This window comes from Auxenochlorella protothecoides, assembly GCF_000733215.1.
Source record: "Auxenochlorella protothecoides strain 0710 unplaced genomic scaffold scaffold108, whole genome shotgun sequence".
NCBI lineage: Eukaryota > Viridiplantae > Chlorophyta > Trebouxiophyceae > Chlorellales > Chlorellaceae > Auxenochlorella > Auxenochlorella protothecoides.
In genome coordinates this window covers 373,800-387,487 of record NW_011934241.1, presented here as the reverse complement: position 1 = coordinate 387,487, position 13,688 = coordinate 373,800, and the positions used below count along the sequence as shown (strand labels likewise).

Genomic DNA, 13,688 nt, shown 5'->3' with positions numbered 1-13,688 from the left:
GCGCCGCGCGCGCCGTCGCCGCGCGGCCCCGCTCCGGCGCGGCGGGCGCGCCGCCCAGCTCGCAGGTCCAGTCCGGCCCGCGCGTGGAATGGTGGCGCTCCACCAGCCCCGACGGCTTGATGGGCGTGACGAGGCGCGGCAGGAAGGTGGCCCCCGCCAGCGCCGGCCCCGGGTCCTCACCGGGCCGGGGCCGGCCCAGGTCCACGCTCGACTTCTTGTGGTGCGCACCGGCCAGCCGCGCGGCGCGCAGCCAGGCGGGCAGGCCCGGGGCGGCGGGGCGCCGCGCCGCCAGCCAGGTCAGCGGGCCCGCGGCGGAGCCGCTTCGCGCGGCCAGGGGCAGCGCCAGGGCCAGCAGCCAGGGAGCGCCCAGCTGCAGCGCCCAGCGCAGTGCCAGCAGCGGCTCTGCGCCGCGGCCCGACCGCCCGTCCGCCGCCGCCAGCCACTCGCCGCCCGCGGCGTCGGGCGGCAGCACGTCCGCGCGCCACCGGCCGCGCGCGTCCCAGGCCGAGGGCCGTGCCGGGGCGGCGCCGGCCAACAGTAGGCGGGGGGGTGCCTCCTGGTACGCCTCACCGCTCAGCACCGTGACCTCGGCCACGGTGGGGCCCTCGGCCGCGTGCAGGGGCCGCAGCAGGCGGCCCTCGTGCAGAAAGGGGCGGCCGCCGAGGGGGGCGGGGAGAGGCGCGTCGGCGTGACGCTCCCAGGGACCCAGCGGGGAGTGCGCCCAGTGCAGGTCCAGGCCGCGAGCCGCGTCGCGGCGGTGGGCAAACAGCCACCAGCGGTCCACGTGCTGGAACACGTGGACCGCAGAGACGGGGAAGGGCAGCGCCTCCGCCTCCCGTTCCCAGGAGTGCGGGAAGGAGGTGGCCCGATACAGCCAGGTGACCTCCTTCCCGAGAGAGGGGACCAGCATATAAACCTGGTATGGGGCGAGGTTGAAAGGGGGGGGGGACAAAGGGGTTGAGGAAGAGGGAGTGGTGAGCTCTCGGAGTCGCAAGTAGGTGTGCGGCTTGGGACTCCAGGGAAGCCGAGAGGGATGCAAAAGCGTGGATGCCTAAGACCAGGACGGAGGTGCCAGGCAAAGGGAGACGACGTCGTACGGGCTCGGCACCACCGTCGCGATGGCATTGGTCGGGCCCACCTGATCCCAACCCCGCCATGGACCAGATGTCCTTCTACCAATGTGCATGCGGTTCCTCCGAGCCCACAAACCTGCCCAGCGTGCTGGAAGAGGGAGGGCGTCCCCAGGGCCCAGGGCTCCTGCAGCACCGGCTGGGCATACTGGAAAGAGCGGCCTCCGTCGACGCTGGTGGCCGCCCCGACGGCGTCTCGCCCCCAGCCTCGATACTGCAGGGTGTAAAACATGGTGATCGCGCCCGTGGAGTTTCGCCAGAGCACCGGGGACGCCACTGCGGGGGGGTGTGGGGGCTGTGGGGATCAGCAGATGGCGCGCTCAGGAGTGCTCGTCCTGTGGCTGCCTGAACGGCGACGAAGGGCATCTGCGTGGCACCAAACCCATCCAGCGCATGCGGGACGGGGACCGTGAGCACATAGCCTGACGATCACCAGGCCTCACCCCCAGCAACTTCGTCATCGAGGAACAGGGATGCGCATGTCAATACAGGGTTGGCCACTGGCCAGGCCGTCAGGGTGTCTTGCCGCGGGGAGTACTCCTCCACCGGCTGGAGATCGAAGGGGCCGCTGCCTTTGAAAATGCCGATGGACCAAAGACCCTGGGCTCGGGAGGGCGGGGGGAAGGGTGCCGTCATGGTGGGATCGTGGGCGACGGCTTGGAAGTGCCGCAACCCGCGGGGGACCTCATTGCGGTGCTTCGCCATACCTTGGACCCAGAAAGACACTGGACGAAACCCCCACGCTGCTTCACGCTCCAGTGCGCCCAGAAACATTGGAGGAGGGTGAGGGTGAGCAGGCAGTACCGTGTCGCACTGAGGTTCCGGATGGGGCCCCATTGCGACATGGCGTCGGGAGACGATCGAATTATCCTCACAAAGTCAAGTCTGATGAGAACAGGATCGCGCCATGGGCCGGGACCACGCCCTTGCAGTCCGTCCCATACGACTGTTCGAGTGTGCTGACTTGAACCCGCCGAGAAATCAGGCCCCGCAGCTGTAGGATACGATACAACTAGGGGGAAGGGAAATGGTTGTTGAATTGTACGATAGGTGAGCTCCTGGCTGATGGGGCTGGGGTCTCCAGCAGTCCTTGCCAAACGCAGATATACACAGCAGGCGCTCTGCACACGTGGCAAGGGGGGTGAACTTCCCCTGAAGACCGTCCGGGAAATCGGCACTCTCAATTTCGCGGGATCGGAGGGTTCACCTCAGCCAGCAGAATCCGGTGGGGGACCCAAGTATTCGCCCTTCCTAAGAGACAAAGGAATATGCACGCCCTGAGAGGTGCGCCTTTCCGAGCCTCTGTCATCTCACGACACCTTGCTCCTGCTTTGCAAGCACGGCCAGAGTCAGGTAAACCCTATGAGCGGGATACAGTGCACTTTGGGTTGCTCTTAGACATCTTCATCCACATTCCCTACTGCAAATCCTGCAGTCGCTGCAATGGCCACCGCTGCACGGAGCTCCCTGGGTCGGATCGCTCTCGGCGACACCGCCCTTTTCGTGTGTGACATCCAGGAACGCTTCCGGGAGGCCATTCAGGGGTTCCCCGCGGTTGTGGACGTTTCCCGACGCATGGTAAGGCGTTTGCTTCGTCACAGTGGAGGCTGCATTGTTGAGTTGACGTCATCCCTAGCAGCACAACCCGGGGGCATCAGGCCTTCCGATCCCTTGCACTTGTCGTACCCTAAATTTCCAATCCCTTTGACCTACAGATCCGTGCCGCGGAGGTGTTTCAGATCCCCGTCATCGTGACAGAGCAGTACCCTAAGGCTCTGGGCAAGACGGTTTCTGAGCTGACAGAGGTGCTCCCCAAAGATGCCCAAGGTGGAAGTCGCACTTCTGTCGCCATGGATGGCAATGAGCAGGTCAATGTACGGTCTTAACAACCCCACTGTATCCCAGCCAGTCACCGCCCACCCCTCCATACCATGTCCCTTGCAGTGTTTGAGAAGACCAAGTTCAGCATGCTCATCGACGAGGTCTCGGAGTTCCTGACGCGCAGGGACGACATCAAGCGCATCTTGATTGTTGGGATTGAGGCCCACGTCTGTGTGCTGCAGACGACCCTGGAACTCCTTGGTGAGTTTGGCTGCGTTGACTGACAGACTGCACTTTCCTTCCTGAGTGCCGAATTAGGGACACCTTTGGTGGTGACACCATGTTTGACTTGGCACTGGCCTCGGCTCAACTCCCCTGCCCCATACCACCCTCATCTCTATCAGATCCTCCTCTTGCATGCACCAATTTTGTATCCCTACACCCATATATATGTACCCTTGGCGCCACCACCCGCCCTCCCAGATCGCGGTTATGAGGTACACATCCTGACAGATGCCGTCTCCAGCCGGTATGCCCTCGACCGCTCGACAGCACTGCACAGGCTCTCCAAGGCCGGCGCTATTCTGACGACTTCAGGTGATTGCCGGATTTGTGTTGCAAGTGTCGCATTCTTGATGTTTACACCCGGGAGGGATTACTCAGAAGGCCTTCACCCATTTGCACACCCTCTGCCCACTGCTGCAGAGACTGCCAGTTTCCAGCTGATGGGCAACACGACCTACCCCAACTTCAAGGCCATCTCTGCCCTCTTCAAGGAGAAGAAGGCAGACTCCCTGCCTGGCCTCTGATGTGTGGAGCGCGAGCGTGCGATTTTTTTCACGGCGTACTCGGGATTTTTTTGTTGCATGGGAGCTCATAGTATTTGAGTAATAAGGCCTGCATCCAACTCGGATATCAGCCTGTTCAAGTCACCTCTGCAGTTCCATGGTTCCTGACTTAGATGCTAATGGTCTGTTCCAGGTGCTCCGGGGGACGAGAATCGCATGACAGGCTGCGAAGGTACAGTTGTGCTCCATCTGCATGTGCACAGTGCCCAATGAAAGGGCTCACGTTCTTCCGATGGGCCAAGTGGCGACACGAGCACATATATGGCTTCGGGATATCGTCAACACACCGGCTTGCCAATGGGTGTTGGTTCGGGACTCTGTGTCCAATACTATGCGCGGGTATTGCCGTAACAAACATCAAAACGCGCGCGCCCTGTCACTCCGAAATGATGTGGACCCCACCCAATCCGTCATGAAAGCGCTACCCAGCTGACAGCAGGCGGTGTTCTCGAAATCAACGTAACAAATGCCTGTGATCTTGTGTGCGAGTGGGTTGCCAGTGGCCTCCGCTCCCATCCTCGCTGCACCCCGTCCCGGAGCCTGGGGACCCAACAGACGCAAGTCCCGGCGCCCTGCGCCCTCCTCAGCATGGCGCCCCGGGACACTGGGCGGTGACTCGGTGCCCCCCGGGGCGGAGTATGGCGAGGTGGGTCGGGAGCCTCCCGGAGCGGTTGCTGGGGCAGGCTGCCACCGGGATTTGCTGCTGCTGCCAGGTAGGTTCCAGGGCCCACCCCTTCACCCACGCCCACGCAGGGCCTGCTCCAATTCCTCACTCCCGGCGGCACCACCCGTCTGGACGTCGACCGCCTGAATGAGAAGCTGCGGCCGGAGGGCGCAGCCCGGTGTCGGCAGAGCATGTTCCCTGACGAGGCGCATGGCCTGATTTTTGACTGGGACGATGTGATCGCCGACACGGCCGGCCTCCAGCTGGCCGCCTGGCACGACCTGGCGGCGCTGGAGGGCTTGAGCCTGGAGGCCGGCATGCGGAGGCGGGGGGCCCTGCTGGACCTCCGACCCGAGCGAGCCATCCACGAGGTCGGACTGGAGTATGAAAGGGTTGTGGTTTCTTTGTGTCCCGGGGGTGCTCCTGGCACGCTGCCTGCCCTGCTGACACGCCCATGCCTGGCGGGGTCCTGCATACTGGTCCGTGACAGAGCCGCGCCTGCCCTGTGTGCACCCAGCGCCGTTTGCATGACCAGGCTTGGGCATGAACGTAGGTACCGTTCCCACATAGATGCTTCGCCCCCCGGTCCCCCCCCCACATACAGGTTCTGGGCTGGACGAGGGACTGGGTGCGCGCGCAGGCGCTGGCCCGCCAGCTGGCGGCCCTGTACCTGGCGCGAGTGGAGGCCTCGCCCGCCCCCCTCCCCGGCGCGGCGGCCTGGCTGGCTGTCGCCGCGCGCCACCGCATACCCTGCGCGCTGGTGACGTGGCTGGAGGAGAGCTGCGCGGCGCGCCTGCTGGAGGCCTGGGGCCTGACCTCCGCCTTCCAGGCCGTGATCGGCGCGCGCATGGGTGCGGAGACCCAGGCCGAGCGCCTGCTGTGCGCGGCCTGCGCGCTGCGCCGCCCGCCCGAGCGCTGCGTCGCCTTCTCCGCCTGCCCGGGCGCCGTCACCGCCGCCCACAACTGCTCCATGCGTGCGGCGGCCGTGGCGGGGAAGCACCCGGCCTACGCGCTTGCGGCGGCCGACGTGACCGTGGCCTCCCTGGCCGACCTCTCCGTCGTCAACGTGCGCCGCCTGTTTGCCGACGCGGGCACCCAGCGCATGGACCTGTGCAAGCAGGAGGCGCGGGCGGAGGGCCGGTCACGCCCACGGAGAGTGACCACGGGGGAGACCCCTACCTGAGAGTGGCAATGGGCTCGGCAAAGCCTGCATGCCCTCGGTTGCCTCGCAGCTTGTATCTCGTGCTGTACCATATCCCAGGCGAGCCCCTGTGCCTGGCCAATCGCCTGTCCTGCGCTGCCGGAATCCCCTGCATTACAATGGGAATGTCCACGCAGCAAGACATGTGCTCATGTACCGGCCTCATACCGTTTGCCTGTAAAATACAGCCTGAATGCTGCATGCCTCGGGGAAGCGAGATTGGCGCCATTATCGAGTGGTAGTGGGGCCCTCGTGGTGGCTACCTCTTTGAAGGCACCCTGGGGCCGGCAGCCACGCAGGCCAAGGGTGCAGCACCTGTGGTGCTCCCCAGACTCGTCTAAAGTTCAAATGTGCTTGGCGCCCGCTCCAAAGGCGTCCCATCCCTTTGGTAAAGCCCTCCTGCCTACTTGACCACCACCTTGCGCGGGTTGGCCTCGCGATAGGAAATGTAGGAGTAGGCGGTGGAGCCAAGCAGGCCCAGCGCCAGGCCCAGGGCGTTGAGAGGGCGGAGGGGGACGTCGGAGAAGAGCGTGGCTCCCAGGGCGGTGGTCAGGATGTCCTTCACCTGCCCGGAGACGTTGGTTGCCAGCGCAGAGTTGACCAGGGTGCAGCGGAAGATGCAGACGTTGAGCAGGAAGGCCTGAGAGCAGCTGACCAGGAGGAAAACGAGGAAGCGGGGGTCGGCAAGTCGGGGGTAGGCGGCCACACCCGCCAGCTCATCGGTGCCCAGCAGCAGCATGCCCAGCATGAGGGGCAGGGCCAGGACGTTGTTGTACAGCAGTAAGGTGTGCTGGTTCATGCCTGGTGTTTGAAGGGGGTGGAGGGTGGGGGTGGTGGTGAGAGGGAGGGAAGATTTGGAAGGCAGAATGGGGGTCCCCCGAAGCCGGTCCCAGGGGCAGGCGTGGGCGCAGCAAGGGAGGAGCAAGGAGGGCGTCGCCCCACGGATACCTGTGTCCTTGAGCTTGCGAATGAGGAGCAGGTAGGTGGCGGTGCTGAAAACGCACACCGCCACCCAGAGGTAGCCGGCGAGGTTGAACGTGACATCAGACAGCCCCGCTACGATAGCGCCGCCTGTCATGAGGCCCAGCCCCGTCTGCAAAGTTCAAGGGGGAGGTAAAGTGAGGCTCTCGATCCGACTCAAGAGAGAATTCCGCATAGGAAGATAGGTCAGGTCATACATGAAGGTGCCACTCACACTCGGGTGACGTCATATCACACGTGCCCGATGGGGCAGCACATAATACTCTGCACACCCACCAAATAATGTCCTCCTGTTTGCATCCACACCACCATCCCCACTCACCAGCGATAACCCAGTGGGGACCTTGTGGAAGGCCAAGTACTCGCCCGCCACCACCACCAGGGTGGTGCTCCGCCGCAAGACACTGGGGTGGAAAGAAAGGGGAGAGGTGTATGGCTTGATCGCGCATGATCTGTACAAGTCTACCTGCGTGCTGCCCTTGAAAACCGGCCCCCACCTGTACATCGGGACATTGAGGAAGCGAAGCGCCGTCACACCAGACACCACATAGAGCCACCAGAACAGAGCAAGGGGTGCAACCTGGTGATGGGGTGGGTGGGAGGGGGCCTCCTGGTCAGTTTGGACCCGGCACAGAGAGGCTTGCTCAAAGCCGGCATGCAAAACCAATCTTGAGCACGAGCCCGGCGTCACCCACGCACCCGTCGTGCACCCTCGATGGTCAGGGCACCCACTCGTAGGCGACCAGAGTACTTGAGTGTATAAATATAAAGAATGGAGACCAGGATCTGGATGAGGGTTACGAAGGCCGGGAAATTGAACTGGTAAACGCTGAATACCGCTCGGTTGAAGAGGGTAATGCTGACGGACACCACCCCATACTGGATGCAGATGATGGCCCTCTGGGAGGGTGTGGGTTCCATCAGCATGCTCCCCCGGTTCGAGGATTGGGGTCCGGGCAGCAAAGACTGGGGGGTCTTGGTCCTCGCCATGCGGGCTGGGGTGTCACCGCCCCCGCATTCTATGTGCACAGGGAAGCCGTGCTCAGAGGTCTCTTGGTGACCGGCTTTGGACACTGTGCGCGACAGGGGAGATTTGTCGCATTGGGGCTGTTCGATCCTCGACATTGCTTCGCAGGGGGCGTGCTTCACCCCACCCTCGGACGAGGCTGGCAGGCATACGCCTAGATTCGCATGGGCGGAATACTTGCTCCCGACTTCTCATCACAAGTTTGCCATGTTGCCCAGATAATGAGGTACGCAAGACAAATCCTCGGATTACAGCCCAAACTTGCGTTGTCCTGTGCCAGGTCGTGCGGACCCGGGCGTGGCGATGGACTTCCGTTGCTTCTCCCGGATGGCCGCTTCCCGCTCAGCCTGGGCAGCCTGCAGCACCCTGGCCTCCGCCTGCGACTTCTCCAGCTCCCCCTCCATCACAGCCCTGGCCGTCCGCTCCTGCATGATCATGGAGATGTTGGCATGGCTGAATCTGGGTGCAGGCAACTGGCATTCTTGAAAGGGGGGGCAGGGGGTGCCCTTGGGCCATCCACGCACCTTCTGACGCTGCTCCAGGCGTGAGGAGTGCGTCTCCTTGACGGAGAAGAACATGGGGCCCATCTCCGCCAGCCACTCCGGATCCACAGCCGTGACGCACTGGGTGGGTGGGTGGATGGGTGTGCGGGCGGTCGGGCCGCGGTTCTGCCAGGTGTTTGAGAGCACATCGATACCGAGTCTCGGACATCAGCCGCCCTCTCTACCCCCCCCTCCCCTAAAAATGCGTCGCCCTTCAACCTCCTTCCTACAGCACACCTGCATGTACTCCTTGCTGGTGAACACCAGTTCGTGGTAGGTGATGTAGTCTGGGGTGTACCCCAGTCCATACAGCGCCGACGTCGGGTGCAGAAAGCACGGCATGCCGGTCCGGCAGTTGACGTACTCCCCGATGCCCTTGAGCTTGGCGGCTTGGTGGAAGTAGGAGGAGCATATGGCCTGCAGGGCGGCCGAAAGGGGTGGGGGAGGATGGGGATTCCGCATGACGATCCGAGCTAGGATGCCGGCAGGTGCGATGGTTTCTGCCCATGCTGCCTTCCCCACCTTGCGCACGACGTCCCAGTCGTTGCCGCAGCTGGTGATGGGGATGCGCTGCTGCTGCATGATGTCAAGCAGCTGTGTCCTGACTTCCTTGGCCTTCTTCAGGCCCTTGGACTGCATTGAGATTTGAGGATTTGAAGCGACGGATGAGGAGTGAGTGAGAGCGAGGCTGCCAGCTCTGAGCGTCACGCTTTTCTGGCAGACTAGCAAATCCCACATCCGGGCCCCCTCCTCCAGCGCATGCGCGGCACCTGCAGGAAGTGGGCCGAGCACCAGTCGCCGCGGTAGCCGTTGCTCTTCCACTGCTGGTAGACGTGCAGGAGGGTGAGGTGGTCCGACTCTGGAACGAAGAACTTTTCACGCGCGGCGTCGCTCTCCTCCGCCCTGCGAGGGTTGGCAGGTGGCCATGGGGCGTACTTGGTTCAGCCTGACGCTCGATATCATGCCAGGGGCTGTTCCCTCCATGCAACGCTCCTGGGTTCCAACAGCACTGTGTTCCCGGTCTCCGGCCTTCACTGCCCCTCTCTTCTGCCTCGGCCCAAGATCCCCTCCTTTCCGCTCATTCCCAGCCCACCAACCTGTCTGGCGGGCGGAAAAAGACGGAGGGTACGGAGAGCATGGAGACGACGGTGAGCACCTCGTTGCTGCACCCCATCTGCGCGCCCGCCAACAGCATCTTGGCCAGAGGCGGGTCCAGCGGGAACTCGCCCATCTTGCGCCCCAGGGCCGTCAAGCCGCCGGTGTTGTCAAGGGCACCCAGCACCCACAGCTGGTACATGCTGTGCATGATGTTTTCCTGCGAAGGAGCGATGAGAGGGAGGGGGGGGGAGTCAGGGCAGGGCTGAGCACCTATTTCTCAGTGCTTGCTGGCATATGAGAAGCATGAAGTGCCAGGTCCAAATGAGGCTGGACCCTCCACCACCCGCCTCCGCCACACCCGCCCGCCTGCCACTAGCCTGGGGGGGCGGGTCCATGAAGTCAAACTCCAACAGGTTGTCGATGTTCAGGGACTTGAGCAGGAGCACGGTGTTTGAGAGGTTGGTGCGCTGGATCTCGGGCACGGTGGCTAGCAGCATCTCTGCAGGAGCGTGAGGGGGGAATGGGGAGTGGGGCACACATTGGGTGGGAAGCAGGACAGACTGGGCTGCTACAGTTGCCAGCAGTCACCACACAGCAAACCGAGTTCAGCCCTTGGGAGGTGCAGCCGGCCCGGTCTGCCGGTCCAAGGAACACATCTGTGACTCAGACGCCGCCTGGGAACCCTGTGCAAGCTCACCGTGGCGAAAGGCGCTCTCTGTGAACAGGCGCCAGCAGGTGCCCGGCCCGGTCCGTCCCGCACGCCCAGACCTCTGATTGGCCGCCGCCTGGGACTCGGGGAAGACCTGCGGCGACGTGTGTCAGGGGGTGACGAGAATGAGGGAATGGGTCGCAAGGGATCACAGATGTAAGGCCAGTCACCAATGCTGTATGTGGCTGAGCCCTGTCCTTCTACAGTAACCGCATCCTTCTGCCAGGCCTGCAGCCATTGTCTCAATCCCACTCGCCTCCTCACCCAGCCGGTCTTGACCCCACCTCCCCCACTCTCCCTGCTCACCGTGAGGGCATCCATACCCATCTTGGGGTTGTACACTTTCATCTTAGCATACCCGGTGTCTATGACATAGATGATGCCATCCACGGTCAGACTTGTCTCCGCAATGTTGGTGGACACCTTCAAGCACGGTGGGAGGGAGGTGAGAATTTATGGAGCAGGACGGGATCGTGCGTGTGCGCAATAGGAGACTCGACCATCAGCACACAATGCCTGGCCAGCGACTGCCACACTGATCGTCCCGACCTCTGCGCACCACTATCTTGCGGGTGCCCTCAGGCGCGCGCTCGAAGATCTTGGCCTGCAGGTCCGAGGGCAGCTGGGAGTAGATGGGCAGTATGAGGGCATCCGGCACACCCTCCCCCAGCTGTTCGAGCCGCTCCTGCAAGGATGTGGAAGTGTGAGGGGAGGGTGGTCGATGAGGAGGCTCGGATGCATCCCCGACAGCCCCTTCCGGAGCCCCTCAGACGTGCACCCACGCGGGAAAGCCAGAAAACACACCGCGATGGAGAAGCAGGTGGCCTCGATCTCCTCCTGCCCCGTCATGAAGATGAGGATGTCCCCCGGAGGATGGCCAAGGTGCACGGCAATGGCCTGCTTCACGGCAGCTTCCACATAATCCTCCTGCAGCAGTGGGGTCGGGTGGGGGTTGGTCCACAGGAGACAGGGTCCCACCTTGGTGTGGTGGGGAGGGGGCCCTGTAGCTGGTGCACCTCGGTGCTCAACGTACCCATACCAAGAGCAGCTGCCGCGCTGCTGGGGACGACATGGCCTCGCCTCCCACCTACCTGGGGCGTCTTGGAGAAGAGGACATCGACGGGGAAGGTCCGCCCGGGGATCTTGAAGATGGGGACGGAGCCGAAGAAGTCGGAGAACTTCTGGGAGTCAAGGGTGGCCGAGGTGACGATTAGGCGGAAGTCACGGCGGCGAGCCACAACCTGCTCAGGTTGGTTGGTGGAGAAACGTGAGGGGCTGACAGGGAGTACAGAGGGGTCGGTCTCATCGGCTCCTTTACAGGTGCGTGACAATGGCGCATCAGGGTGTCAACATTCTTCGGGAGCATGGAGGTCGGGGCCCTCCTCGCCGATGCCAGATTCTCCCGCCTCCAAGTGAGCAGGAAGGGGCATCCCGGGCAGCATCCTGCCTCAACCGCTCTACGACCCTCCCCCAGCGCCCCATCACCTTCTTCAGAATGCCAAAGAGGACGTCAGTGTTCAGGGATCGCTCATGGGCCTCATCCATAATTATGGCAGAGTACCTGTGACATGGGCAGCGCATGGATTGGCTTCATGACAGTCGGCTCCATGCAGGCGCGCCTGGGACAGGAAATCATTCTTCTAGCCTCCTCTGGTGGCTGAACCACAGGCTTACTAGTCGGAGTGACCCACACTATCCCTTTGACGATGCTGCCAACATCCATGTTTGCAGCCACCCCCCAACTATTCAAATTAAATTACCCCCGCCCTTGCTCAACCCTCCTGTTCCTCCGCCCACCTGTCAAGATCGGGCTCCACCAGGGTCTCACGCAGAAGCACGCCGTCCGTCATGTACTTGATCACCGTGTCCGCGGAGGTCACGTCCTCGAAGCGGATGGAGTACCCCACCTCGGCCCCCAGCTCCACCCCCATCTCCTCGCTCACGCGCTTGGCCACCGACATGGCCGCCACGCGGCGCGGCTGGGTGCACCCCACCAAGCCAAAGGTGGTGTACCCGTCCTCGGCCAGGTACTGGGTCATCTGCGTGGTCTTCCCACTCCCCGTCTCGCCCACCACGACCACGACCTGGTTCTCGCGGATGACCTGGCATGAGACAAGAGGGAATGAGGGGGTTGGGGGAGGTTTGTGTGAGTGGGGTTGAGAGTGGAGTGGGGGCTGCTTGGGTGGCTGTTTTGACACGGCAGCCATGGTGCAAGGCTCGACCTCGCCTCGAGACGGCCTGTTCAAAGACAGGGACGCTGACCCTCATCGAAACCTGCTATTCCCCTGCCAGTCCCTCGCAGACTCATGCACAACAGGGCCAGGGGGAGGCGTCCCCTCCCATCCAGCTGGGATCTCGCAGCAAAACAGAGTCCCCAGCTCCTAGCTCCCCCTCCTCCTTGAACCCACTGGCACAAGTACCTGCAGCATCTCCTCCCGCACGCTGTAGACGGGGAGAAAGCGGCGCTGCTGGGCCAGGGTCTTGGTCCGCGCGAACTCGGACGCCGCCTCGTTGGTCTTCATGTGCGTCCGGAACTGCAGGTGTGGATGAGGAAAAGCGGGGGCGATCATGCTGCCGCACCACTCGGGTGTGTCAAAAAGAGCCATGCTTGCCCGGCCCCTTGCCTCATGCATGCAGCACCCTCCCCCTTCATGTCTGGCGGGCACTTGGGGCAGCCAAAGCCAGTCGCCCTCTGCCCTGGAGCTTTCAATTCCTCCCTCCCCCTTTCCCCCTAAGGACCCCCCCGCTTGCTACAAGGACCAGAAACACCAGCCACGCACCTGGCTCTTGCCGCGGTAGTCACCCTCGTCGTCGCTGCCCTGCTCCAGGCGCATGAGCTCCTCCTGGCGCGCCTTCTCCTCGCGCTCGCCGCCCGTCAGCCCCGTGATGCTGCCCATCTTGGAGCCGGCCACCTCCCAGAACCGGGCCCGGCTCTTCCCCGCCTCCTTCTTCTCGCGCACCTCCTTGACCAGGCGCGACCCGGCGCGCGCGATCACCGCCAGGTCGGAGGTCGGGTCCTTCAGCGGCAGCACCGGCCCGCGCTGGCGCGTGAACAGGAAGCGCCCGTCCAGGAACGGCGGCCGGGTGTCGTGCACCAGCAGCACGGTACGCAGGTCGGCGGCGTCGTCGAACTCGGTGGCCACCTCTCGCAGGCGCACCACCCCGCTCTGCACCAGCCGGTTCTCCTCCCAGGCGTTCATGTCCTTCTGCAGCTCCCCCGCGCGCTTGCTCTGGGCCAGCGTCATGAGCGAGCCGTCGCGGCGCGTGAGCCGGCGCTGCGCCGCCTCCGCGCGCCGGCGCAGCGCCGGGTCGACCTCCGCGTCGCCCAGGAAGGGGTTGTGCGTCTCGTCCACCGTGCCCCCGGCGTCGTCCTGGTCGTACCAGTCGCGGTCCAGCTGCGCGTCCTCGCTACCTCGCGCCGTGCCCTGGAGGAAGGAGGGGGGGAGGGGTGGAGGGGGGCCGCGTCTCCAGCGTGCCCAGCGCATCAACCTCCCCGCCACACACCCGCACACACACAACAGCACATCATGGAGAAAGGACGCCCAGCACACCCACCTCGCCGCCGTGCAGGTCCGGGGAGCGGTCCAGGGTGGGCTGGCCGCCGGGCGCCCGGTTCCAGGCGGCGCTGCGCCAGCTGGGCGTCATGCGGGCGAGGCGGCGGGCCCCG

The 13,688-nt window shown here is 63.9% G+C and overlaps 5 protein-coding genes across 5 annotated transcripts in view; 2 read left to right on the top strand and 3 right to left on the bottom strand.

Moving 5' to 3' along the window:
• The window catches only part of F751_0597 (Exostosin-like 2), a gene marked incomplete at both ends in the record, with an annotated part of 5,092 nt that extends 3,117 nt beyond the window's left edge, over positions 1 to 1,975 (bottom strand). Inside the window, 4 exons of the mRNA XM_011400164.1 lie at positions 1 to 916; positions 1,210 to 1,406; positions 1,574 to 1,730; positions 1,838 to 1,975. The exon at positions 1 to 916 is cut by the window's left edge and continues 1,149 nt beyond it. Of these exons, the coding sequence (XP_011398466.1) occupies positions 1 to 916; positions 1,210 to 1,406; positions 1,574 to 1,730; positions 1,838 to 1,975 (1,408 nt within the window). The remainder of the gene's footprint in view (positions 917 to 1,209; positions 1,407 to 1,573; positions 1,731 to 1,837) is intronic.
• Positions 1,976 to 2,573: 598 nt separating this feature from the next.
• F751_0596 (Isochorismatase domain-containing protein 2, mitochondrial) lies at positions 2,574 to 3,760 on the top strand (the record flags this gene model as incomplete). Its single annotated transcript, XM_011400163.1, has 5 exons — positions 2,574 to 2,708; positions 2,846 to 2,957; positions 3,075 to 3,212; positions 3,435 to 3,548; positions 3,657 to 3,760. 5 exons carry the CDS (start codon positions 2,574 to 2,576, stop codon positions 3,758 to 3,760), a joined length of 603 nt encoding a protein of 200 aa, XP_011398465.1.
• Positions 3,761 to 4,437: 677 nt separating this feature from the next.
• Positions 4,438 to 5,646, top strand: F751_0595 (hypothetical protein; the record flags this gene model as incomplete). The annotated part of the gene is made up of 3 exons (XM_011400162.1): positions 4,438 to 4,512; positions 4,553 to 4,834; positions 5,068 to 5,646. The coding sequence occupies 3 exons, from the start codon at positions 4,438 to 4,440 to the stop codon at positions 5,644 to 5,646; spliced, it is 936 nt and encodes a 311-aa protein (XP_011398464.1).
• A 421-nt stretch (positions 5,647 to 6,067) lies between these two features.
• F751_0594 (Putative UDP-sugar transporter) lies at positions 6,068 to 7,572 on the bottom strand (the record flags this gene model as incomplete). The annotated part of the gene is made up of 5 exons (XM_011400161.1): positions 6,068 to 6,465; positions 6,613 to 6,757; positions 6,968 to 7,049; positions 7,143 to 7,225; positions 7,345 to 7,572. The coding sequence occupies 5 exons, from the start codon at positions 7,570 to 7,572 to the stop codon at positions 6,068 to 6,070; spliced, it is 936 nt and encodes a 311-aa protein (XP_011398463.1).
• A 348-nt stretch (positions 7,573 to 7,920) lies between these two features.
• F751_0593 (Pre-mRNA-splicing factor ATP-dependent RNA helicase PRP16) lies at positions 7,921 to 13,666 on the bottom strand (the record flags this gene model as incomplete). Its single annotated transcript, XM_011400160.1, has 17 exons — positions 7,921 to 8,097; positions 8,197 to 8,271; positions 8,452 to 8,631; positions 8,737 to 8,847; positions 8,985 to 9,117; positions 9,312 to 9,529; positions 9,669 to 9,811; positions 10,010 to 10,115; positions 10,328 to 10,444; positions 10,581 to 10,706; positions 10,826 to 10,948; positions 11,113 to 11,262; positions 11,507 to 11,582; positions 11,819 to 12,123; positions 12,442 to 12,555; positions 12,802 to 13,446; positions 13,577 to 13,666. The coding sequence occupies 17 exons, from the start codon at positions 13,664 to 13,666 to the stop codon at positions 7,921 to 7,923; spliced, it is 2,889 nt and encodes a 962-aa protein (XP_011398462.1).
• Between the last annotated feature and the right edge of the window lie 22 nt (positions 13,667 to 13,688).